Below are 23,804 nucleotides of genomic sequence, written 5' to 3'. Positions count from 1 at the left end.
TAGGTAGTGTTACTGAAGCCCTGTGCTCCCCCCTTTGATGTTGCCAGTTTCACATAGCAGGGATAATGCATAACCCAGAGGTCATATACCTATTTTCCTGAAAGTTGACTCAGCTCATATCCGTATGACATGAACTAGCATATCATAGTTCATCTGACCTAGCCAGCTCTCAGTTTAGAAAGCGAAATAACCCACTGTTAATAGTTAATCCTTAAGTTACTGAGAAAGCTGCGGACAGTCTGTTCTCATTCCCCTAGACTTACAACTTGATATTTCTTTATTCCTACATTCCTATTTCTGGAATCTACATTTTTTATATTCTTATTCTTAGACCCGTCACTCATCAGATAATGCTTTTTTAAACTTTTTTTTTGTTTTTGTCTTTTATCTTTTGAAACAGGGTTTCTCTGTACCTTTGGAGCCTGTCCTGGAATCTCTCTATAGACCAGGCTGGCCTCAAACTCACAGAGATCCTCCTGCCTCTGCCTCCCGAGTGCTGGGATTAAAGGTGTGCACCACCACCACCATCCAGCTATTTTTTTAACTTCTTAAGGAGCATTATTATTATTATGTGGGCACAATGCGTACATGAGGAAGTGCCATGGTACATGTGTGAAGGCCGGAGTACGACTTTACGAGTCAGTTCTCTCCTTCCACCTTCACGTGGGTGCTACGTGCCCCCGTCCCCCCCCCCCCCCCCCCCCCCCCCCCCCGTGAGCTCCCCAGAGACCACTAGGAGTCCAAGTTTGTACGCCAAAGCAAAGAGTCTTTATTACAGGCTTGAGCTTGGGCTCTTGCCACACAGCGATTAGATCAGGGAGAACATTGCACTCAGGTATGGCAGGGTTTTTAAGGAGTAAAGGATGCAGGGGTCAGGGAATTCCAGATTCAGATGGGGGCTGAACTCCTGATTGGGCAGGAGTAGGGTAACAGAAGTCTTGTCAAACAGGTACTGGCGTTGCTATAAGGAAATTGGCAGCCTATATACAAGTGAGGTAAGCTATTCTTAATGTTCTGAAATATCTAGTACTTGTTTGTCTCGATTCTGTTGGTCCCCTGCAAGGTACAGTCTGTGGCTTTCCCTGGCTGTTTTAAGGGTGAGGCCTAGTCCCAGTATTGTTAGTCTGCAGCCTGTCATGGCTGCAATGATGTTAAGTTAGGCCTCTTCAGTGGGTTCTGAGGCTCAAACTCGGAAACCTCAGGCTTGAGCAGCTCACTGGCCCCTGGAAGCCTTGTACTGCAGGAGACCCTGCATCTTGTATGCAAAGCCAAACACCAGCAAACTTTTAGGTCACTAAGGATGGACCCTCTGTTGTAATCAGCTCGCAAATCAAGGATTCAGAGCCATAGGACACTGGTTATCAGTCAGAGGATTGAGGTCTGAGTCACGTCTCTGACCTGAGAGGAGATATGGCATTCTGAATTGCTGGAAATTCATTAATAAATAACCACGTTTGTAAAAAGCTGATAAGATTATGATCAAGTACTGGGAGATGCACTATGATACGCAAGCATGTGACCTGAGTTCTAGCCTGGGTACCCACCGGACCCCTTCAGCACACGCCTCTATGCCTAGCTCTGAAGTGGGGGGGGACTAGAGGATCAGAAGTTCAGGGTTATCCTTAGCTACATAGTAAAGTTGAGGCCAACCTGGGCCACAAAGCCAACTGAGACGTTGTGGCTGCAATACGTCAGACTTTACTGTGCTGAGGGGGACTTGACACCACCTGCTTTGTGGGCCAAGAAGACCGCTCAGGGGGTGAGAGCACTTAAGCCGGCAGGACGGCCTGAGTGCCACCGTAGTGAGTCAGCATGGCCTGCTGAGCACACAGCTGCAGCCTGTCACCCGCGCTCCAGACTGGCCTGGCCCGCATCTCAGTGTGCCCTCGAGCTCCCGCTCCCGCACACCACAGGGAAAAGAATCTGTGAAGCTTCCCCTCCCAGAAGCCAGATTTCCCACTGCCTCAGGGAGTCCAACTCGGGCAACATTCCTTCTAGGGCTCATCGCCAGTGTTTATTTTAGTTCGTGTTTTGAGCCAGGCTTCCTCCTGCTTTATCACCCAGGCTGGACTCGAACTCAGCCTCCCAGGGTTGAGCCACAGCTGTGCACTACCACGCCTGGCTCATGCGCATGATTAATTCTTTTCATAACTGAAAGCAGCGTGGTGGAGAATGCCACAGACATGAGTGATAGGCGCTGTCTGTTAGTGTGGCGGGACTCCTGGGTGCACGCTGACCTTTTGCTGCCCCATCTCTTTAATCTAGATCCAGAGCAGAAGTGATGTGAAATGTGGCATTTCCTGTTGAAAACAGTTAAGGGCCAAGAAAAGGGTTTTTGTTGGGCAAGCAAGATGGCTAGTGGGTAAGGGTGCTTGCCACCAAGCCTGACGACCTGAGTTCAATCCCCGCAACCCACCTGGTGGAGAAAACAAGTGATTGCCCAAAGTTGTTCTCTGACCTCCGTGTGTGTACCTCAGTGCAAGTTGTTGATAAAACAATGTCTACCCCTCCCCTGGAGTCCAAGACAAACAGAAACAGGATTCCATCAAAGGGCACTCTGTGGAACCAATGAGTTTATTGGATTTCCTCAGAGCACAGGTGAGGGAGGGGTAACTTACTAGAGTGTGGGTAACCCCTCACAAAAGGTTGCCCCCAGCAAAGACGATGACTCTCCCATAGCACTGTAGGTGGGGTGCTTCACCCAGAACAGACCATGGCCTGTATACCCTACTCCTCCCTGAGACCCTGAGCACTGAGGGCACCGAGGACACTGTTGCTAACAAGAGGTAGGCAGTGGCTAGATATAGGAGGGGATGTGTAAACAGAACAGTCAAGTCACTGCTGGGATGTTTTTTGGTTGGGGGGTTTTGTGTTGTTTTTGTTTTCAAATAAGCACAGTTGAATGATTCAAAGATGGCGGTGTTTTGGCTTGGAGCAGAATCCTGATTAATACAAATGTATCCGTAATCCGTATCTATACCACCACCCCCACACACAAGGAAACAAATGAGAAAATGTAACTTTTTTAAAGTTTTCGTTGATTTGTCTTCCTCCCTTCCCCCTCTCCATCACTGCAAAACTGACTCTGCCCAACAGTTCTATGATCCAATTCGCTGTCCTGGATGAGGGAAACTGAGTCACAGCCAGTCTTCAATATGTAAGTGTCATGTATCCTAAAGATGCCTTTGAGGACTCAGAGGCAGAGGGAGGAGGATCTTTGTGAGTTCCAGGTCAGCCAGGGCTACATAGTGAGACAGGAAGGAAGAGGGGAAGGGAGGGAGGAGGATTATCCTGCAAAATAAGATTTCATTATGATGTTTCTACATGTTTATCAAATACTTTTTGGTAGCAAACACCCCCTGCCACCGGTCGTAATAATGGGAATGACGAGAAAACAGCCAGGGAGATGGTTCAGCAGGTGAAGGTTCACCAGGCAAGCCTGAAGACCTGAGTTCAATCCCTGGGACCCACGTGGTAGGAGGAGAGGACCAACTCCCCCAGGTTGTTCTCTGATCTACACACTGAGTGGGGAGGGGAGGGAGGGATAGATACTAAGTGACAAAATCAAATCAAAGACACAGAACTAAAATCAAACAAGCTGGACTCGAAAGCCCAAGCCTTTGATCCCAGCATTTGGAGGAGGCAGAAGCAGGGACAGCGGGCACAGCAGGCACATGTCTGAGAACTGGAGGCGGTTAGATCACCATTAGGGATGGTAGATGCTTCTGAACCACCATGTAGGTGCTGAGAACCAAACCTAGATCCTCTGTAAAAGCAGCAAACAATCTTAACTGCTGAGTTATCTCTCAAAGTAGTCCATATGCCTACTTCTGAAGAAAACATGTTTTTGCAAACTAGAGAAAACATGTTTTTGTGAACTAGTCGTGACCCCATCCTGCCTGTTGACTAGAATGTTAGGTGTTTTTCAACAGCCTGCAGGTGCTTCCCTGTCCTTCGCCTGACCCAGCAACTGCCCATCCCGCCTTTGACATAACCAATCATAGTAAATGCTCTTAAAATGAGCCAAACCCTGCATTTGACAAACAACCCACTGTAACCCCCTCCTTGAATATGTGTTTTTTGCCTTTACAAGTAGCCTGTAATAGCTAGTCGGGGTTTCTCGCCCTGGAATGGCTGAGGAGCCCGTTTGCGCAAACGAGAATAAACTTCCTCTTGCTTTTGCATCAACTGGACTGGTGAGTGGTTTCTTGGGGCGACCCTCCTGAGGAGTTAGCATCCCAGACTTGAGGTCTAACACTTCATGGCTAAGAAAATCCATGTATACATTAGGAATCCCAGAAATTGGAAGGAGGAGCAGAAGCCTATGGGACTCCACTGTTCCAAACCATCCCCCACCCTGGGTAACACGAAGCTCTGATACATAAATAACTACATAAATATTATAGTGGTCGATTATTCATCTGTTTATTGCTTATTTATATATTTTTGAGACATGGTCTCACTGTGTAATCTGGAAATCACTATGTAGATCCTATGTTGACAGGGCTGGCCTTGAATCACAGAGCTCTGACTTCCTCTGCTTTCCAATGGTGAAGTTTTTTTGTTGCTTTTTATTTTTTGAGACAGGGTTTCTCTGTAGCTTTGGAGCCTGTCCTGGATCTAGCTCTTGTAGACCAGGTGACCTCAAACTCACAGAGATCCCCCTGCCTCTGCCTCCCTAGTGCTGGGATTAAAGGTGTGTGCTACCACCTCCCAGCCCAATGGTGAATTTTTAAAAGTAATCTTTTCTTTCTTTCTCTCTCTCTCTCTCTCTCTCTCTCTCTCTCTCTCTCTCTCTCTCTCTCTCCTTTTGGCTTTTCAAGATATGGTTTCTCTGTGTACCCCTGACTGTCCTGAAACTCACTCTGTAGACCAGCCTGGCCTCGAACTCACAGAGATCCGCTTGCCTCTTCTGCCCAAGTGCTGGGATTAAAGGTGTGCGCCACCATCACCCAGTAATTTACTTCATTCTTATTATTTGTGATGATGGGGATTGAGCCTCTTGCCTCCTGCTTGTTCTGTCACTGAGTTCTATTCTCAGCCCTCACTTTTATTTATTTAGTGGGGGCACGCATATATGTCACAGAGCTCATGTGGTGGTCAAAGGACAACTTGCAGAAGTCCATTCCACCAAGTAGGTGCTGGGGCTTAAACTCAGGTCATCAGACTTGGCAGCAAGTACCTTCACTCTCTGAGCCATCTTGCCAGCCCTGGCCCTTTGTATAGAAGAAGAAGGGGGGGACGAGGGGGGAGAAAAAAGAAGAGGAAGAAGGAGGAGGGAGAAGGAGGGCGGAGGGAGGAGGAGGAGGAGGAGGAAGAAGGAGAAGGAAAGAACAAACAAAAAAAGTTCTTTAAATTTGTTTAGTTTCTTGAGATGTTTCTCTTACAGCCTAGACTGGCTTCATGCCTGAAGATGACCTTGAACTTTCTTTCTTTTAAATTTATTTTTATTTCATGTGCCTTGGTGTCCTGCCTGCATGTCTGTGTGAGGATGTCAGATTCCCTGGAACCTGGAGGCACAGACAGCCATGAGCCTCTATGTGTGTGCTGGGAATTGGACCAGGATCCACTAGATGAGCAACCAGTGCTCTTAAGGGCCGAGCCATCTCTCCAGCCCCTACTTTAAACATTCAATCCTCCTGCCTTTATCTGTCAAACTGGAATTACAGGTATGTGTCACCAGAACCAGTCTAATTGTATGGTTTTTGTTTTGTTTTGTTTTGTTTTTCAAGACAGGGTTTCTCTGTGTAATAGTCCTGGCTGTCTTGAAACTTGCTTTGTAGACCAGGCTGGCCTCAAACTCTCTGAAGCCTGACTCTGTCTCCCAATTGCTGGGATTAAAGGCATGAACCACCACTGCCTGGTTTAACTGTATGGTTTTTATGTGGGTGTGGCTCTGGTGTATGTATACACTCACGTGGGCATGTGCATATGTGTGTGAGTGCATGCTCATGAGTGTACTCTTAAAGCCAGAGGTCAGTGTCCAGTGTCTTTCCCAGTTGCTCTCCACCTTATCTTTAGAGACAGAATTTCTCACTAAACTTGTGCTCACTGATTTAGCTAGAGTGGCTAAAGAGCGAGTCTGCTCCATCCCCCAAACACTGGGGTTCCAGGTGCACCTGGCACTCGTGCCTCATCTTACATATGGGTGCTAGCTAGGGATCTGAACTCAGGTCCAAATTCTTGTGGAGCAGGCGCCCAACCCTCTGAGTCTTGACTCCAGCCTCAAGGAGTGCAATGTTACTTTGTTTTTTAAAGATTTCTCTCTCTGGACATACATAGGTCTACATAGGAAAGAGAAAAAGACAAGCTCTCCTGGGTAAATTGGGAGTGTGGAGGTCATGGGAAAGGGTAGAAGGGGCAAGGGAAAGAAGGTAGGGAAGGAAGCAGAGAAAAGTGTATAACTCAATAAAAACTTTTTTTTAAAGCCACTAGGCAATGAAGAGGCACACAGGCTTAGAGTTCCAGCTTTGCAAAATATTTAGAAATGGATTTGATTTTATGTAATATTTTCCCTGAGTTAATAGTATGCATGAGTTGTCCTTTTATGTCCCAAATGATATAAGTACACAATAATAAATAAGAAAAAATGTTGTGGGTCAATGGTCTGTACCCTGTCAATTGTATTTTAATAAAACGCTGATTGGCCAGTAGCCAGGCAGGAAGTAGAGAAGGGGCAACCAGACAGGAAATAGAGGTGGGGAAATGAGAACAGGAGAATTCTGGGAAGAGGAAAGTCGTTATCCAGACACAGAGGAAGCAAGATGTAACTGCCTCACCAAAAAAGGTACCAAGCCACGTGGCTAACACAGACAAGTATTATGGGCTAATTGCTTGGGATTCGGTTGGCAGAATAAATAACCAGGCCAGCTCAAGAATAACAATTGTATTTTAATGGTTATAAGGGGAAAACTCACACTACAAAAGTGGAAGGTCCAATTTCCTATCTGTCCAGCGGGTGCCACGCAGGGGGGGAGGGGCGCACATTTGGGTCCTCCCAGTTTTTCTTCCTGGGCTCCAGGCCTCCATGCCTTAACTAGATGTGATTGGTTGACAGAGTTTTCCCATCAGCTACTGTAAGTTATAAAAGTTAATAAACCTGCCAGGAATTGGTGGCACATGCCTTTAATCCCAGCACTCGGGAGGCAGAGGCAGGTGGATCTCTGTGAGTTCGAGGCCAGCCTTGTCTACAAGAGCTAGTTCCAGGACAGGCTCCAAAAAGCTACGGAGAAACCCTGTCTCAAAAATAAAAAAAAGTTAATAAGCCTGAGCTAGTAGGCCAATTAGTTTAAAATTAATATAGACCTCTGTGTATTTCTTTGGGACTGAATGACTGTGGGACCTGGTGGGACAGAAACCTCTGTCAACAACAACAAAAAAATGTTTTGAGTTACTGTAAAAAGAGAGAGAGACAGAGACAGAGACAGAGAGAAAACGAGTCCTGCTCACCTCCTCTCTCTCTCTGTCTCTCTCTCTGTCTCTGTCTCTCTCTCTCTCTCTCTCTCTCTCATCTCCTCTGCCACTCCCATCCCCACAGGCCAGTCTCCCCTCTCTCCCCCTTTTTCTCATTCACTTTCCCCTAAAAAAATAAACTCTGTGTGTGTGTGTGTGTGTGTGTGTGTGTGTGTGTGTGTGTGTGCATGTGTATCCACAGAAGCCAGAATAGGTACTGGATCACATGGAGCTAGAGGTATAAGTGGTTGTGAGTCACCCAGCACAGATTCTGGGAACAGAACTCAGGGCTTCAGGACTGTAACTCAGTGAGTGGTACTGCATTCCTAGAAGATGTAAAATCCTGGCTTCTATCTCCAGATCCAAGAAGATATAAAATCCTGGTTTCTATCTCCAGATCCAAGAATAAAACCACGAAAGTGACAAGAATACTGTATAAAAGCATAAACAAAGAAAAGAAACAACAGCAGGTCATGGTCGCAGCATTTACCTGCAATTCCAGTTCTCAGGAGACAGAGGCAGGAGGATAGCCAACAGTTCAAGGCCAAGAGGATCTTTGTGTTGTGTTCCAAGCTATCCAGAGCCAAACATGAAGAGCCTGACTCGACATAAATACATAGGAAGGCAGGCAGACACATACATAAATACACAGAGTCCCTAGCATCCCGATTTAAGAGGCTTGTCAAATAAAAGTGCAGTTAATGGATAAAACCTAATACACAAACCTCTTTGATAAGTTAATGAATTTTGACATGAACAAATGACAGTTGACACACTCTACTGTTAAGTGTCTGCAGCTCTATTTGGCTCTCGTATCCAACAGAGCTACCTTTCATCTATCGTGTCTGTATCCTCTAACGAAGGGAGATCAAAGCCCTTTAGAAGTTTCCAGACCCAAGCATTGTTTCTTCAGCCAAAAGTCTGTAATTTCTCATTGGACTGTCAATAGCAATTTTGAAAATGGGCAATTGTACCTGTAGCCTGCTGACCAAGAACAAACATCACCCTCAGAGACTACATGGGATGTGTTCAGGCAAAAATGGCGGTGGGAGGTGCAGAACTGAGGGTATAGATAAAGTCTCCAGCCAGGCTTCATAGGCAGACCCTGTCTCAAAAGAAGAAAAATCAAAGGGTTTGGAAGATGCTCAGCGGTTAAGAGCACAGCTGCCCTTCCACAGGATAGCTCAGTTACCAGTGCCCTTGTCAGCGGTTTACGATTGCCTTTAACCCCAGCTCCAGGGACCTGACACCCTCTTCTGGCTTGTGTGGGCACTGCACATGAGTGACATATACACATATACATACACACAAAGATAAAATAAACCTGAAGGGAAAAATAAACAAACAAGGCGGGGTCAGTTGCTCAGTCACTGTGCAAGCCTGAGGATCCAGGTTCAGATCCCAAATACCCATGTAAGAAGCCAGATATGCAGCGTGATCTGTAACCCTTATGACTCAGAGTAAGAGGCAGGAAGAACCGAGAGACCATGCCAGCCAGTCAGTTTAACCAAACTGGTGAGCGCCAGATTAAGTGAAAGACTTTGTCTCAGAACACAAAATAGAGATCTACAGAGAAAAGTGCTGTGGAATAATCCTTCTGTACACTGTGAATATGTGTCACCATGGTTGATTTAATAAACAAGTTGACTGGCCAATAGGTGAACGCAATAAAATTAGGTGGGAAAGCCAAACTAAGAATGCCGCATGAGGAAGGGCGGAATTCGAGGAGTTGCCAGTTAGTCAGAGAATAAGTCAGACACACAAAATGGGATAGAGGTAAAAACCACGAGCCCAAGGGGCAGCACATAGATTAAGAGAAATGGTTTAAGATTCCGGGCAGCAGTGGTGCACACCTTTAATTCCAGAACTTGGGAGGCAGAGGCAGGCGGATCTCTGTGAGTTTCGAGGCCAGCCTGGTCTACAAAGAGAATTCCAGGACTCCAGGACAGTCTGGGCTGTTACACAAAGAAACTGTCTTGAAAAACAATAACAAAAAGGTTAAAAAGGTTAAACAGTAAAAGCTAGTTAGTAACAAGTCTGAACTATTGGCTGAGCATTCATAATTAATATAAGCCTCTGTGTGGTCATTTGGAAGCAACTGCTAGGACGGGAAGGCTCTGCTTATAGGAAAGCACCCAATGACAACCTTGGGCACACCTGCATACAAACACCAAGGCCAAACAATAAATATAGATAAGCAAATATTTTTAAGTGGGCTGAGAGCCTGGAGTGTTAGTGCATGCCTGTAACCCTAGTACTTTGGAGGCAGAAACAAAGGGCCCATGAATTCCAGGTCAGAGTGGATTGTATATCAAGTCTAAGCTCAGAAGGGCCCCGGCAACTTACCAAGAGGTGTCTCAAAATAAGAAAGGGGTGGCTACATAGCTAAGTTATAGAATTCCTGCCTACCACACACAGGATCCAACTCTAACACCACCAAACAGAAAAAGAGAGAAGAAGCGGGGAGAGAGAAAGAAAGGAAGAGAGGGGAGGGTGAGAGGGAGGGAAGAGAGAAAAAGAGGAAGGAAGGAAGGAAGGAAGGAAGGAAGGAAGGAAGGAAGGAAGGAAGGAAGGAAGGAAGGAAGACATGTTTTCTAGTAATTCTGACTTCATGGAGAATCTGTCCAACTCTGAAGTTTGAGTCTCAACAGCCAAACTTCACTTCTTTGCCATCCATTTATATCCACACCTTCTGGAAGCAAAACTCAAACCTACTCCTGCACTCAGACTTAAACTGACCAGCGCTAGCAGCATGCAGGGCTAAGGCTTGCTCACTCAGTGCTTTCTCATGTCCACTTATTAGGAAATGTCTGCCTTAGGCTCACCAACGGGGTGCCGAGGTCCACTGTTGCTCAGGGTGCTCCCTGTGGGGGTCCACTGTTGCTCAGGGTGCTCCCTGTGGGGTCCACTGCTGAGTGGGGTGCTCCCTGTACCACAGCCTCTTTTCTGTTCTAGGTTTTATTTGTGGACCACTCTCCAGCTCCCCAGAAACCTTCCCTTCTCAGAGTGCTGTCATCCTGCCAAAGGCTCCAGTCACTCAAGCTGTTTGCCTTCTCCCGGGAGGGGAACAGGATCTCCTGCATCCCAGGCTGGTCTGGAACTCATTATCAGCCACCGATGACCTTCTGATCTTCCTGCCTCCACATCCCAGGCGCGAGATTACAGCCACTATGCACCACGTGTAACCACCATTGAACTTTGAAATCCTCAGGGCTGCATCCTACCTGACCCTGGAAACTCTGAGATCACTGGTTCAGGGTATGCCTAGACAACACCAGGATTCAAGATTAACACATAGCAGTTAGCAGTTTGAGAATTCTAGGTCTGTCCTTCTATTTTTCTCCTCCTCCTCCTCCTCCTCTTCTTCTTCTTCTTTTTCTTCGTCATAGTCGTCGTTGTCATCTCCTCTTCCTTCCTCCTCCTCCTCCTCTTCCTCCTCCTCCTCTTCCTCCTCCTCCTTTCTCCTCCTCCTCCTTTCTTCTCCTTCTTCTCCTCCTCCTCTTCTTCTCCCCCCTCTCCTCCTTTTTTGTCTTTTTTTTTTTTCCTGTAGGACAGGGCCTCACTGTGTCAATAGGCTATATAGACCAGGATGGCCTCCAATTCACAGAATCCTGCCTATTTGGGCATTAAAGGCATGCATCACTACTCTCAGTTTGACTTGTTTTTGTTTTTGTTTTGTTTTTTGAGATGATCTCACTGTTTGGCCCTGGCTATCTAACTTGCTAGGTAGACCAGGCTGGCCTCAACTAACAGACACTAAACTGCTCCTGCCTCCAGAGTACTGGGATTAACTTTATTCTATTTTTAACTTAAATTTATTTTAATCCAGGGATTAATTTAGTTTAATCGAGGCAGGCAGATCTCTGAGTCTGAGGTTAGCCTGGTCTTTAGCATATTTCAGACCAGCCAGGGCTACATTGTGAGACCCTGACTCAGAAAGTGAATTAAAATGATTTAATCATGATGATTTTGTGTGCGAGTGAATGCATGCACGGCAGAGCACAGGGAGGGTCAGAGGACAGCTGCTGGAGGCGGCTCTTGTTGTTGTTTTGTGACAGGGTTTCCTCTCCAGGTTGGCCTCAAACTCAAACTGCTTAGGGTTAGGATGACTCTACACTGCTGGTCCTTGGGCCTCCACCTCCCTGGAGCCGGGATTAGAGCCAGTCCTTCCATCACTGTTTTCTGTGGCCTCGGCATGAGCATCCCCATGTACAATTTTTATCACGTTTCAGAGACTTGTGCTTCGCTTGGATAGATGTTTGTGAAGGAAGAGAAAAGTGTGGGCTTCAAACCACAAAACACAAACCAACCACGTACAGATCAGTGAAGCCCAGACAAGGACAGGGAAGAGGCAAGTCCTGCCCTGAGTACATGAGGGGACAGTTCAAGTTTCTGTTTTGATTCTGTGAAGACAAATTTTCCATCCTTAAATGCAAGGGTGTTTGAGACTCGGTGACAAGGTGGCCTCCCATTGTTTATGTGACCAAGAATTACTCGGGATTTCAGGTTCTCCTCCCTCCAGCTCCTTTATGCCTTGATTACAGGACAGAGCCACCAAGCGCTGGGGACTGAACTCTTAGCTTCCACTACCAATTAAACTCAGGTCAAGGACAGAAGGCCTCAGAAGTTCCAGGCTCGCTAAGAATTTCATGGGTGCCTGGATCTGTCCTATTTATATGAATTTGGCAGCCGCTGTTAAAGCAGGTGCAGGCACCGAGCCCAAATCTGAAGTGAATTGAGAGTCAACCTTTTAGCCTCTCTGGGCTGTCCACCGTTAAGTGACAGCTCTCCCTGCGCTGAGAGCGAATAGGTGACACCTCTGCAAGCCGGGTCGGTCCTGCTCCTTCCGGGCAGTGCAACACAGCAGCGGGAACTCGGAGCTGAAGTCTCTGCGCAATGACTTCGGCCTGCACGTGGCGCATCTAGAACTACGGTCCCGGAGCCCACAGGGAGGTGGACTACACATCCCAACATTCCTCGGGCAGGGGTGGGGCGACACAGGAGGCTGACCAGGCCACCAGGCTGGACCAGGCGTGCGCAGTGGTTCTTGGGAGTGGTGGGGCGGGTCCTCCCGGCTGTCAGCTGTGGCCCTAGGCGCCCAGGCAGGGTGGCGGTGGCCATTGGCGGAGAGGAGGGCGGGGCGGGGTCGCCCGGAGCGGCTACACTAGGCCGCTCCAGTGGAGGTGAGCAGTTGGCCTGGGAGGCACTGCGCGTGCAAGCAGCGATCCGGCTTGCTGCAACGATCCGGCTGGGCCCTGGGAAGCAGAGTGTGCAGCAGCGATCCGGCTTGGCCATGGCAGCGGCGCCTCTGAAAGTGTGCATCGTGGGCTCAGGGAACTGGTGAGCAGCGGCGGGTGGGCGGCGCGGGCTCCGCCTCCAGGAAGCCCCGGTTCCGGGCTGGCCAGGGCTGCTAGCCGGCTGCTTCAGTACGGACACCAGGGCTCCTCGGGCAGGCAGAGAGGCGGGCCTGCGATTGCATGCCCCGGTTGGGCACTACACGCCCAGAGGACACCAAGGCACTAGCGCACGAGGTGCCTGGCACGAGTGGCTAGGGTGGCAGCGTATACCGTGCCTGCGGGCACCAGTCTGCGCCCTAGGAACTGTGCGGCTGCTGGCCACCTGCTTGCCACGCCCGTGGATTTAGCAAAACACCCTAAGGGCGTTCTCCGTTCCCGACCGATCACCCCGTGGTGGAATTGGAGGAGGGCTCAGTCGTTCTTACTGCAGTTTGGAGGCACAAGAGGTGGAAAAGGGTTCTTACTACCTGGGGCAGGCGCTGTCCTTCAAGATATGGCTCTCACCTCCTCTAGCAACTGGTTCCCGGTCATGCTAACTTCAAGAGGGGGTCCAGGTCCCCCGTGGCCTCGTTGCTGGGACATGAAGGTCCTGGGGGAAGGTGTTTGCAGAGCTTCTTTCTCCACTGGGTTGGATTTGACTTCAAATAAAGCGCTTGATGCTTTCAAGCTCTTCCAGTAGTTTCGATAACTCGGTGATACTTGACACAGAAGTTGGGGGTCTTGGTGACAAGGAGTCAGAACATAGTGCTGGTGTGTTCCAGACTTTTCCTAGCTCCAGTCCCATGTGTGGTCTGACTCACACCGCGGCTCCTGCTTCTAGAAGCTGTACAGTGCAGGAGTCGTAGGGGCCATTTGATTGGTCTTAGTCACACTCTTTGAAGACTTGGCTCAGAAAGCAGTTTTGGAAGAAACCTTACCTGCTGTCCTTTTCCATTGAGGCTGGGCGGGTGGCCTCTCCGAGGCTCCCATTGCTGACCTCTGCCCTTGCGTTGGCCCCACCTTTTACTTATCTGTTTCCACTCTCCCCAGTTCTTTACCTGGTGCCTGGCATATGCTAAATAATGAATGTCTGAAAACTTTTTTTTCTTTTGAGATAGGGTCTTATTGCAGCTCTGGCCTGAGACTTGCTGTGTGGACCCAGCTGGCCTCAATCCACAGACATCTGAGGGCTGGCATTAAAGAGTGCAAATGTAAGCTCTAGCGTGCCCAGGGGGAAGTTTTGTTGTTGTTTATGCTGGAGATTGAACCTAGTGCCTCCTGAGTGCTAGTGAGCACTCTACCACAGAGGAAACTCCCTGCACCAAGCCACTCTCATTTAACATAAACAGAATACTGTTGCTAAAATACATCCACTCTGCCGTTGCTTGACCAAGCGCCAAGGCCTCTCTTCTCCTACCTCCAAGAAGCAGCTTCACTCCCAACCAGACTCCAAGTGTGTTAGGGTTGTGGTAGCACTTGCCCGGAATCCAGCCCTTTGGATGGGGTGGGGGGCAGGCAGGGGAATCAGGAATTCAAAGTCATACTTTTAATTTTTATTGTGATTTTTTTTTTAGTTTTATTTTTATGTGTCTGAGTGTTTTGCCTGCAAATATGTAAGTGCACTAAATATGTGCCTATTGCCTGCGGAGGTCAGAAGAGGTCATGGGATTTCCTGGAACTGAAGTTAACAGACAGTTAGGAGTCACCATATGGGTGCTGGGAACTGAACTCAGGTCCTCTACAAGAGCCAAGTATTCCTAATGAGCCATCCCTTCAGCCTCTAATTTTTTTTTTATTGTTTGTTTTGTTTTGCTTTTCAAGACAGGGTTTCTCTGTAGCTTTTGGAGCCTGTCCTGGAACTAGCTCTTGTAGCAGGGTCTTACTATGCAACCCTGGGTGGTTGGGACTTGTTAAGTAGACCAGGCTGGCCTTAAACTCAGAGATCTTCCAGCCTCCACTTCCAGAGTGGTAGGTTTAAACGGCTGTGCCAGCTGACTATTTAAATTTTTAGTTTTTTGAGGCAGGGCTTCTCTGTGTAACTTTGTCTTGCTCTTCACTATGTAGACAAAGCTGACCTCATAGTCACAAAACCCACCTACCTCTAACTGCAAGGGCTGGGATTAAAGACATGTGCTGCCACAAGTGTGCTTGTGAGAGAAAGTGAGGGTTCCTGCACACTTCAGAGGATAACTTTTGGGAGTTCTTTTTTTCGTAGATCTGGGGACTCAGCACAGGCCGTCAGGCTTGCGTGGCAAGCGTGTTTACCTGCTGCCCTCCATGCACTTGTGTGTCACATTAAATGGGACTCTTAGACGTCCTCATCAGGGCTTCATATGGACCCTCAGCTTGGCTTCACCCCTATAAGTGGAGGCTGCTTGTTCGTCCCTGGCTTCCCAGACCCAAATAATCACACAGAAACTGTATTAATTACAACAGTGTGGCCAACAGTTTAGGCCTATTTCCAGCTAGCTCTTACATCTTAAAATAACCCACTTCTATTGATCAATGTATCACCAGGAGGCTGTGGTCTACTGGTAAGGTTCCGGTGGCATCTTTCTCCTTCGGCAACTACATGGCGCCTCTGCCTACTCTATCTCTTCCAGTCTGGCTATATTCTGCTCTACCATAGGCCAAAGCAGCTTCCTTATTAACCAATGGAAATAAAATATTCATAGCATACAGAGGGGATTACCACAGCACACCAGTTACAATATCAAGGTCACTCCAGAGAAAGCCAGCTAACTTGCTGGCTCTGCTACCAGGCAAGCATCCACTGAGCACATTTTGTTGTTGATTTGAGACTGGTCTCACTCAGCCCAGGTTGGCCTTGTCCTAAATGAGGATGATCTTGCTTCTCCTGCTTCCGTCCCCTGGTGCTAGCCTCAGACACCTATTCCAGGTTAGTTCACCATCCTCTCCAACTCCACAGAGGACAGCCCTTTCCCCAGCTTGTCAGTTGCAGGCAGAAGTGGCCCAGCTCTGCCACACTAGACCGAGTTTGAACAAGGATCGTGTAGCCAACCTTTCTGGCCCTTCAGGGAGGCTTGGCGGCTAGCCTGAAGCATCTTCATTCTGATGTACTTGGCTGTATTCTTGGTCTGATCCGGCTCTGGGAGGGAGTAGAACTTGGCCTGCGACACAGCAATTGAGAATTGTTCGGAAGGTTTGTGCTGGCTGCCTGCCTCCATGAAATACCAGATCAGACAGAAACAGCTGTTGGCTTCACGCCATCACCCTGGGTACAGAGTCACTCGGTCTTAGAGAGAGGATCCCCACTTCCGAAGAGCGTCCCAATTAGAGGAACTATGAACAGGGAGGAAGGGGCCAGAAAGGGGCAGAATGGTTCTTGTCTGTAATCCTGCCCATGAGGGGCTGAGACATTAAGACCACTACAAACAGGAGGCTAACCTGGGCTACATAGCAAGTTCTAGACCAGCCAGAATACAGTGGAACCTCAAAAAATAAAGGGGGTGAAGATGGAGCGTTCAGCTCTGAGTTAGTATACTCTCCAGGGTTTGCCCCGGCAGGTAGCATGATCTTTAGGGTGCTCTGTTCTTTAGGGTGCCTTGCTCTTTTCAGGAACAGGACTCGGTCTCTACTATTAAGCAACTCAGGTACGAGATAAGTAAGGGCTTAGAAGATAAGGTTTAAAGATACAAACTTTATGAACTGGAGTCCGGCACAAGCCTAGATTTTACATTTTAAACAGTATCCTCCCCCCCCCACACACCCTTTTTTTTTTTAAAGGAAGGTTCTCATATAGCCCTGGTTAATAAGGATGACTTTGAATTATTTTTAATATATACTGTAGGCTTTTATCTATATAACTTTTTAAAAAGTTTTATTCTTTTGTGAGGGTCTTTGGCCTATACGTACGTCTGTGTACCACATGTGTGCCTGGTGCCCTTGGAGGCCAGAGGCAGACATCAGATCCTTTAGAACCAAAGTTACAATTGTGCCACCATGTGGATGCTGAGAATCAAACCCAGGGACTCTGGAAGGGTGGCAATGTTTTTAACCTGAGTCATTTTTTCCAGCCCTGACTTTGAACTTCTGATCTTCCTGCCTCTAACTCCCCAGCACTAAGATTACAGGCAAGCCACACCATGTGGGGTTTTGGTTTTTGTTGCTTTGTTTTTGAGAGATAGGGACTCGCTATGAAGACCAGGCTGGACTTGAACTCACAGAGATCTGCCTGCCTCTCGGCCTCCCCAGTGTTGCCGGGTGCAGCTTGTGGCCCAAAGACTCCTTGACAGTCAGTCTTGCTAGGTCCTTCCTTGAGAAAGGGCAGATTTTTCCCGTGAAAGGACTTTAGTCTTTCACTCATTTTCAAGCAGGAGCTGGATCTCTCTTCCATGTCTGGTCCTCGCCACAGGAATGTAAATGTTGCTTAAGCAATTGAGCATTTATGTAAATAGAGGTGTGGTCATGTATAGCTAAGCTGTAGTGATAAGTCTTAGCCCAAATGCCTCACACATACACACATACATACACACACTCTAGCCAACTAAATGAGCAAATGTAATAAAATGTATTAAGAACCATCACTAACAAAAACCAGCCCGGAGAAGATCACTCAGTCATAGCGTCAAATACAGATTCCAGGTCACTGCGGAACAGAACTCCAAAAGCACCCACCCTTCCCAGGCAGGTAGGGTAGGGCAGGCAGTAACCTAGGAGCAGCTGGGATGGGACATCTCCCAGAGGTCTCTATCTAAGTCACCTGCTTGGCAGCAGGCCTTAAACTGACTGCGTCTATAAATCCTTATTTAGAATATCGAAGGTACCTGCTGTCTGAGATTAGGGTTGTAATTGTGAATTGCAGGAGCTGGGGAAGAGAGCTCAATGTCCCAGCCCCAGAGTCAGCTGATAGGATCTTTACTCAGTTCACCGTCCTTGTCCTGTCGTGAAATCTCTTAACTGAGAAGAGAGTCAATCTGCCCTGCCTCAGCAGTGTGGTTCAGCTGGGTGTAGTGACTCAAGCTTTTAATCCCAGCTGCACTGGGTGTTTTCTTTTGGGCCACCAATCAGCTCCCTGATCACGACAAGGCCACTTATCAGGTCTGAATGCTTGTCCTACTTTAGGCGTGGGTTCTGGCTAGCTCTTTTAATTTAAACATGTTTCTCTTTATCTACCTTTTGGCCTGGGCTTTTTACCTTCTTCGTGTATATCTTACTTTCGCTGCTTCTCATGTCTGCTGGCTGACCTCTGTCTGGTGTCTTTCCCTGAGTATCTCCCTCATTCTCTTCTCCTCCTCCTTCTCGTTCCTCTCTTCTCCTTAGCCTAGATTTCTCCTCCTACATAGTCTCTCTGCCTGCTAGCCCCGCCTATCCTTCTCCTGCCTAGCTATTGGCCATTCAGCTCTTTATTAGACCAATCAGGTGCCTTAGGCAGGCAAGGTGAAACAAATGCAGCCCATTTTTCATAATTAAACACATGCAGAATAAACAAAAGTAGCACATCTTTACATAGTTCCCGTAATATTCTACGCCATAAACAAATGTAACACATTTTTGCCGAGTTGAAATAGTATTCCACAACACCCCACAACTGGTGAGGCTGAGGCAGAAGGATCAAGAATTGGCCGAAGACTGGTCCACACAGTGCATTCTAGGGTAACCAGGACTAAAGTGTCTACCCTGGATGACCTTGGACTCATAGATCTGCCTGCCTTTGCTTCCTGTTACTCAAACTAGAGGCATGCACCAGACATGTTTTGTTTTCTTTTTGAAACAATGTTATGTAGTCCAGGCTTGCCTTGTATCATAATATAGCCCAGATTGGATTTGAACTCTTGGCATTCTCTCAAAAATGACGGGATTATATTTCTTACTTTTTTTTTTTTTTTTTTTTTTTTTTTTTTTTTTTTTTTTTTGGTTTTTCAAGACAGGCTTTCTCTGTGTAACAACTCTGGCTGTCCTGGAACTGTTTTTGAGTCCAGGCTGGCCTCAAAAGTCACAGATCTGCCTGCCTCTGCCTCCAGAGTGCTGGGAGACTGAAGGTGTGCACCACCACTGCCCAGCTCCTCCTCCCCTCTACTTCCTCACTTTTTGCTGTGTTGGTTGTCTTCCTCAGGACAGTGTTCAACGTTGCTATTTTTAGTATGAATTTTATACTTTAATATTTTTGAGAATTTCACATGAATCCTATATTTACATCATTTCTACCTCCCCCTCCCTTCTCCAACTCCTCCCCTGTTCTCCTTTCTCCTTCTCAACTTCATGACTTCATTCTTTAACTTGTTACGTACACGAGTATACAAATACAACCATCTGAGTCCACTTAGCACCACTCTTATGTGCGCGTAGAGGACTGATCCTCCCTCCCTTAGCGGCCATTAATTGCCCAGGTGAGACCTTGTGAGAGGTCCCCGTCCATTTTAGGATATCAGCTGGTATTGTCATTATGCAGGCCCTGTTTATGTGACCATACAGTTAATGTAAAAAATGTTTCTACCTTTACATATTTAGTGTGTGGGCATGTGTGTATTCACCACAGCATATGAATGACGTCCATCAAGGGACGTCTTCCACCTTGTGGATTCTGGGGATCCAACTCAGCCTCGACAGCAAGTGCCTTCACCCACAGAACCATCTCGATGGCTCCTGTTTCCCTTCATGTTGTGTTTGCTGCTTTGCCATTAGCCTGGAGCACACCAAGCAGACCCAGGCTGGCTGGCCAGCAAATCCCAGGAATCCACCTGCCTCCACCTCCCCAGCTGGGATTACAAACATGCACCACCATACCCAGCTCTTTTGTGTGAGTTCAGGGGTTCAAACTCAGGTCCTTGTGTTTCCATAGTAAATACTCTAACAGACCCAGCCATTGTTGCTCCAGACTGGTTTGCTTGCTTTTGTTTTGTTTTTGTTTTTCGAGACAGGGCTCCTCTGTAGCTTTGGTGCCTGTCCTAGAACTAGCTCCTGTAGACCAGGCTGGCTTCAAACTCTCAGAGATCCGCCTGCCTCTGCCTCCCGAGTGCTGGGATCAAAGGCGTGCGCTACCACCGCCTGGCTGGTTTGCTTGCTTTTTAAGCGTTGGATTTTGTTGTTCATTTTTGTGTATCAGCAGGTGGCTCATCATAGCGCAGACTGGCTGTGGTCTTCCAGCCTCTTCTCCTAGTGCTGGGATTACAGCCATGCTACGCTGTGTCCCTTCAGGGACCCAGGCCTTCCTGGGTTCATGCTAGACCTGCATTCCACCAGCCTAGCTGTCTCCAATACCCTTGGTTTATAACTAACCAGCATCAATTAGCATCACCCCCGGGAGCTCAGCAAACAAGTGGGAACAAGTGTTGCTTGTATGTAATGTCAGTGGGGTAAGGAACTGGGCCCCCATTTCCCCTGCTTACATACCAGCCTCCTCCCAAGCTTGAGAAACTCTGTCCCAGGCAGTAGAGCAGCTTCTGCTTCTTACCATCTGGCTGCTTCTACCTGTTTTTTCCCAGTGCTAGAAGAAGGAAGCGGTTTGCATGGGCTACAGGCAACATAACCAAAGAATGTGCGTCTTCAAGAACTCTGCCTAGCAGCCGGAACACTGGCTGGCTGTACAGCGATGTCCTGCGCTATGTCCTACAGACCTAGCCACCTTCGTCTAAGATTAAAGGAAACCTCTTAAGTCATGGGGTCTCTCTCTCTCTCTCTCTCTCTCTCTCTCTCTCTCTCTCTCTCTCTCTCTCTCTCTCTCTGTTTTTCAAGACAGGGTTTCTCGGTGCACCCCTAGCTGTCCTGGCACTAGCCCTGCAGACCAGGCTAGCCTCGAACTCAGAGATCAGCCTGCCTCTACCTCCTGAGTGTTGGGATTAAAGACGTGTGCCACCACAGCCTGGCTTCTCCTCCTTTTCTTTGTGTGTATATTTGTGTTCTCATGTGTGTGCATGTGGAAGCCTGAAGCTGGTGTCAGACATAGTTTCTCATCTGGGGATCTCCATGCCTAAGCCTCGAGCTCACACATTCTGGTTTATCTAGCTATACATCTTGCCCTGGGGTCCCCGGTCTCTGCCTCTCGTGAACTGGTATATCAAGTGGTCCCCTCTCCTTCCTGGCTTTGTGGGGTCTGGAGATCTGAACTGCAGTCTTCACACTTGTGTGGCAAGTTCTTATCCAAGAGCCATCTCTCCAGGATTGATGGTGCAGCTATGGGAGCTGGCTTCCATGTTCTCTTACTAGGATGTGCTGTCTGCTGAGAGTCTGTAAATAGAAGATGAAGGCAGAAAACCTTGGGCACAAACCCTCTGACACTCGGTTGGCAGAGGGCTTGTCTGGTGTGCAGGAGGTCCTGGACACTAACCTGTGGACTCGGCCCTCAGCTACAAATGGAATTAGAGACCAGCCTGGACCACGTGATACTCTGTTGCAGCTGGGAAATGGCGGAGGAGTGGGGGTGGGAGGCCAACAAGAGGCTTAGCAGGTAAAGGAATTTGCTGCCTAGAAAACCAGTTTGTGCTGTGCTGGGGATGGAATCCAGGGCATCGCACTTTCTCCCCAGCCATGTGCCGCCTTTTGTTTAAGGGGCCATACCACGGTGAGCACCGTCCTCTGCCAGAAGCCCTGTTATCTTCCTCCTTTCCTTTAAGTGAAATGTTCACACTGATTTTTTTTTTCCTCCCTGTCTCTGTGGTTTCCTCTTTTGGGTTTAAACTTGGAAAGCTTCTCTACCCAGAGATCAAATAAACATTGCACCAAGTCGAATCTATTCTTAAAATCTTTCGCTGTTCACATTTGTATCTCTGGCACTTGACTGTATTTCAAAAGCCCTTTAACCGCAGAGAATTGCACACGGTGTCGACCGTGGTTCTGCCTGGGTGGCGGGATGGGATTATTCCTAGCGCTTGGGCTTCTTTCATGCATTGCTCTTAGGACTGGAGACTAGATGTTGTTCAACAGAAAATTCACATCGTCCTTGATTGCCTGGTAAACCGCACAGCTCAGAGCAGGCATGGGAGGGATAGGAGCTCAGGTGGTGGACATTATGGCTACACGCTCATTCTCCCTGGACCCCTTTCCTTCTGGGTGAAAGGAGAGAGCAGGGGCTGGGGCATGGCTCAGTTGGTATAAGTGCTTACTGTACAAGCTTGAGGACCTTAGTTATGTCCCCACAGCCCACTAGTAAATTCAGCATGTGACAGAACTCCCTTTATATATTTATTTACTTTACAAGATTTTAAATTACATTAAAATTTTGTAACTTTATTTTATGTGTATGGTGTTGTGCCTGCATGTATGTCTGTGTACAGTATATATACGCTATTCAAGGAGGCCAGATCTCTGGAGTTGGAGACACAGACAGTCGTGAGCTCCACATGAGTACTAGAGATTGAAGCCTGGTTTTCTGGAAGAGCAGCCAGGGCTCTTGACCAGTCCAGTCCTTACATTACTGTCCTCCCTTCCTTCCTCCCTCTCTTCCTTCCAACAGGAAAGGGCTCCTGGGAAACAGATCTGGGCTTGAACTCCTGCCTCTTGGTGCTCACGGGGTCCTTTTGGTTCACATCTGTACTCTCTTGGCCTCCAATTTTTCATCTGTGAACTGGGGACAGTGTGTATACCATAGGAGTATGGTATAAAGACTGAGATCTTATCGGAAGCCCACTGTTCATACCACTGACTGATTTTCATAGTTATCCTACCTACCTCTGGGTGTTTCCCCTGAGAGCATGTCTGTACCATGTATGTGTCTGGTACAGTCGAAATCAGAAGAGGGTATCACAGATTCCCTGGAACTGAAGTCACACATGATTAGGAGTCACCATCTGGGTGCTGGACTTGACCCTGGGTCCTCTGCAAAAGCAGCCAGTGCTCTTTTTTTTTTTTTTTTTTTTTTTTTGACAGCAACACGGGTCATCCTTGAATTGCCCAAGAATGCCCCCTTTATTGTGTTCAGGGACAGATTATATAGAGATAGCCACGCCCCAGCCAAACCCACCAGAAACCACTCTCCTGCCATCAGGAACTCCTGAAGGTCTCGTGCTCAGAGCAGCTGTAGGCACTCAGATCAAGGGAAAACAAGTTGTTTACAAGAAATTCAGGATCTGGGGTCTCACTGCTCCCAACAACTAAGAGCTGGACCCTGCAGCCAGTGCTCTTAACCACTGAGCCATGTCTCCATCTCCCACGTATTTATCCAGTTGGTTGGGTTTTTTTGTATAGCATTGATTTGGGTTTTGTTGTTTTAAGAAAGGGTCTCACAGCCGGGCGGTGGTGGCACACACCTTTGATCCCAGCAGAGGCAGGTGAATCTCTGAGTTTGAGGCCAGCCTGGTCTACAGAGTTCCAGGACAGGCAGAGCTACACAGAGAAATCCTGCCTTGAAAAACCTAAAAACAAAAGAAAAGAAAAAAAAATGTAGCCCTGGCTGGCCCAGGCCTCACATTCACAGATGTCCTCCTGCCTCTGTCTCATATTTGCTTTTCAAAGAAGTCTCTGGTAGCCCAGGCTATCCTCCAACTCCCTAGGTGACTGAGGACGACCTTCAGTACCCGATTTCCCCCTAGCTCCACCCCCAGTGCTGGGATCACAGATTTCATTGGCACAGCAGGCAGAATTGTGAGCCAGTGTGTGTTCTGAGGCCTGAGGCTGAACGTAGTTCTTGCTTGGGTGGGGAGGTGGGGTCCATGCTTCTGAGTAAACACTCGGGACTGGTCTTGGCTCCGGGAAGGGGAGGTGGGGTCCATGCTTCTGAGTAAACACTCGGGACTGGTCTTGGGTCCCGGTCTTTCGTCCCTGGAGTGGTGCAGCTTCTTCCCAGGTGAGGCCCATCTGGTGCCTCCCCCAAGGCAAGGGCCACGTAACTCTGCCCACCCACCGCCTTGTCTCTGTCTCTCACCGGCAACGCTGCTTGCACACTTGCACACAGGCGTGCCCTCACACTCATGTGAACACACCATCATAAAAGTCGGAATTCCTTGGGATTTTAGAGTGTTCCTCACCACTTTTGCCTGCTTGATTTTTTGAGATGGGGTCACAGTCTGTCACCCAGGTTGGCCTGGAGCCCACTGTTTATGAGTGACAGGCATCCTTCCGGCTCAGCCTCCTCAATGCTGGAGTTACGGGAAGGAACTAAGTATCGCATCTACTTTCTTT

At 48.0% G+C, this 23,804-nt stretch overlaps 1 protein-coding gene across 1 annotated transcript in view; it reads left to right on the top strand.

Annotated features, from left to right (window-relative positions):
* The first annotated feature begins 12,565 nt into the window (after positions 1 to 12,565).
* Positions 12,566 to 23,804, top strand: part of Gpd1l (glycerol-3-phosphate dehydrogenase 1 like) — a 37,831-nt gene continuing 26,592 nt past the window's right edge. Inside the window, exon 1 of the mRNA XM_050126563.1 lies at positions 12,566 to 12,792. Coding sequence (XP_049982520.1) covers positions 12,746 to 12,792 — 47 coding nt within the window. The 5' untranslated portion in view covers positions 12,566 to 12,745. The remainder of the gene's footprint in view (positions 12,793 to 23,804) is intronic.

Source organism: Alexandromys fortis, unplaced genomic scaffold, assembly GCF_014885135.2.
Source record: "Alexandromys fortis isolate MF-2015 unplaced genomic scaffold, M_Fortis_MF-2015_v1.1 scaffold_269, whole genome shotgun sequence".
In the NCBI taxonomy this organism is placed as follows: domain Eukaryota; kingdom Metazoa; phylum Chordata; class Mammalia; order Rodentia; family Cricetidae; genus Alexandromys; species Alexandromys fortis.
Note: the sequence above shows the minus strand (reverse complement) of the source record. Positions and strands in the feature narration are given on the sequence as shown.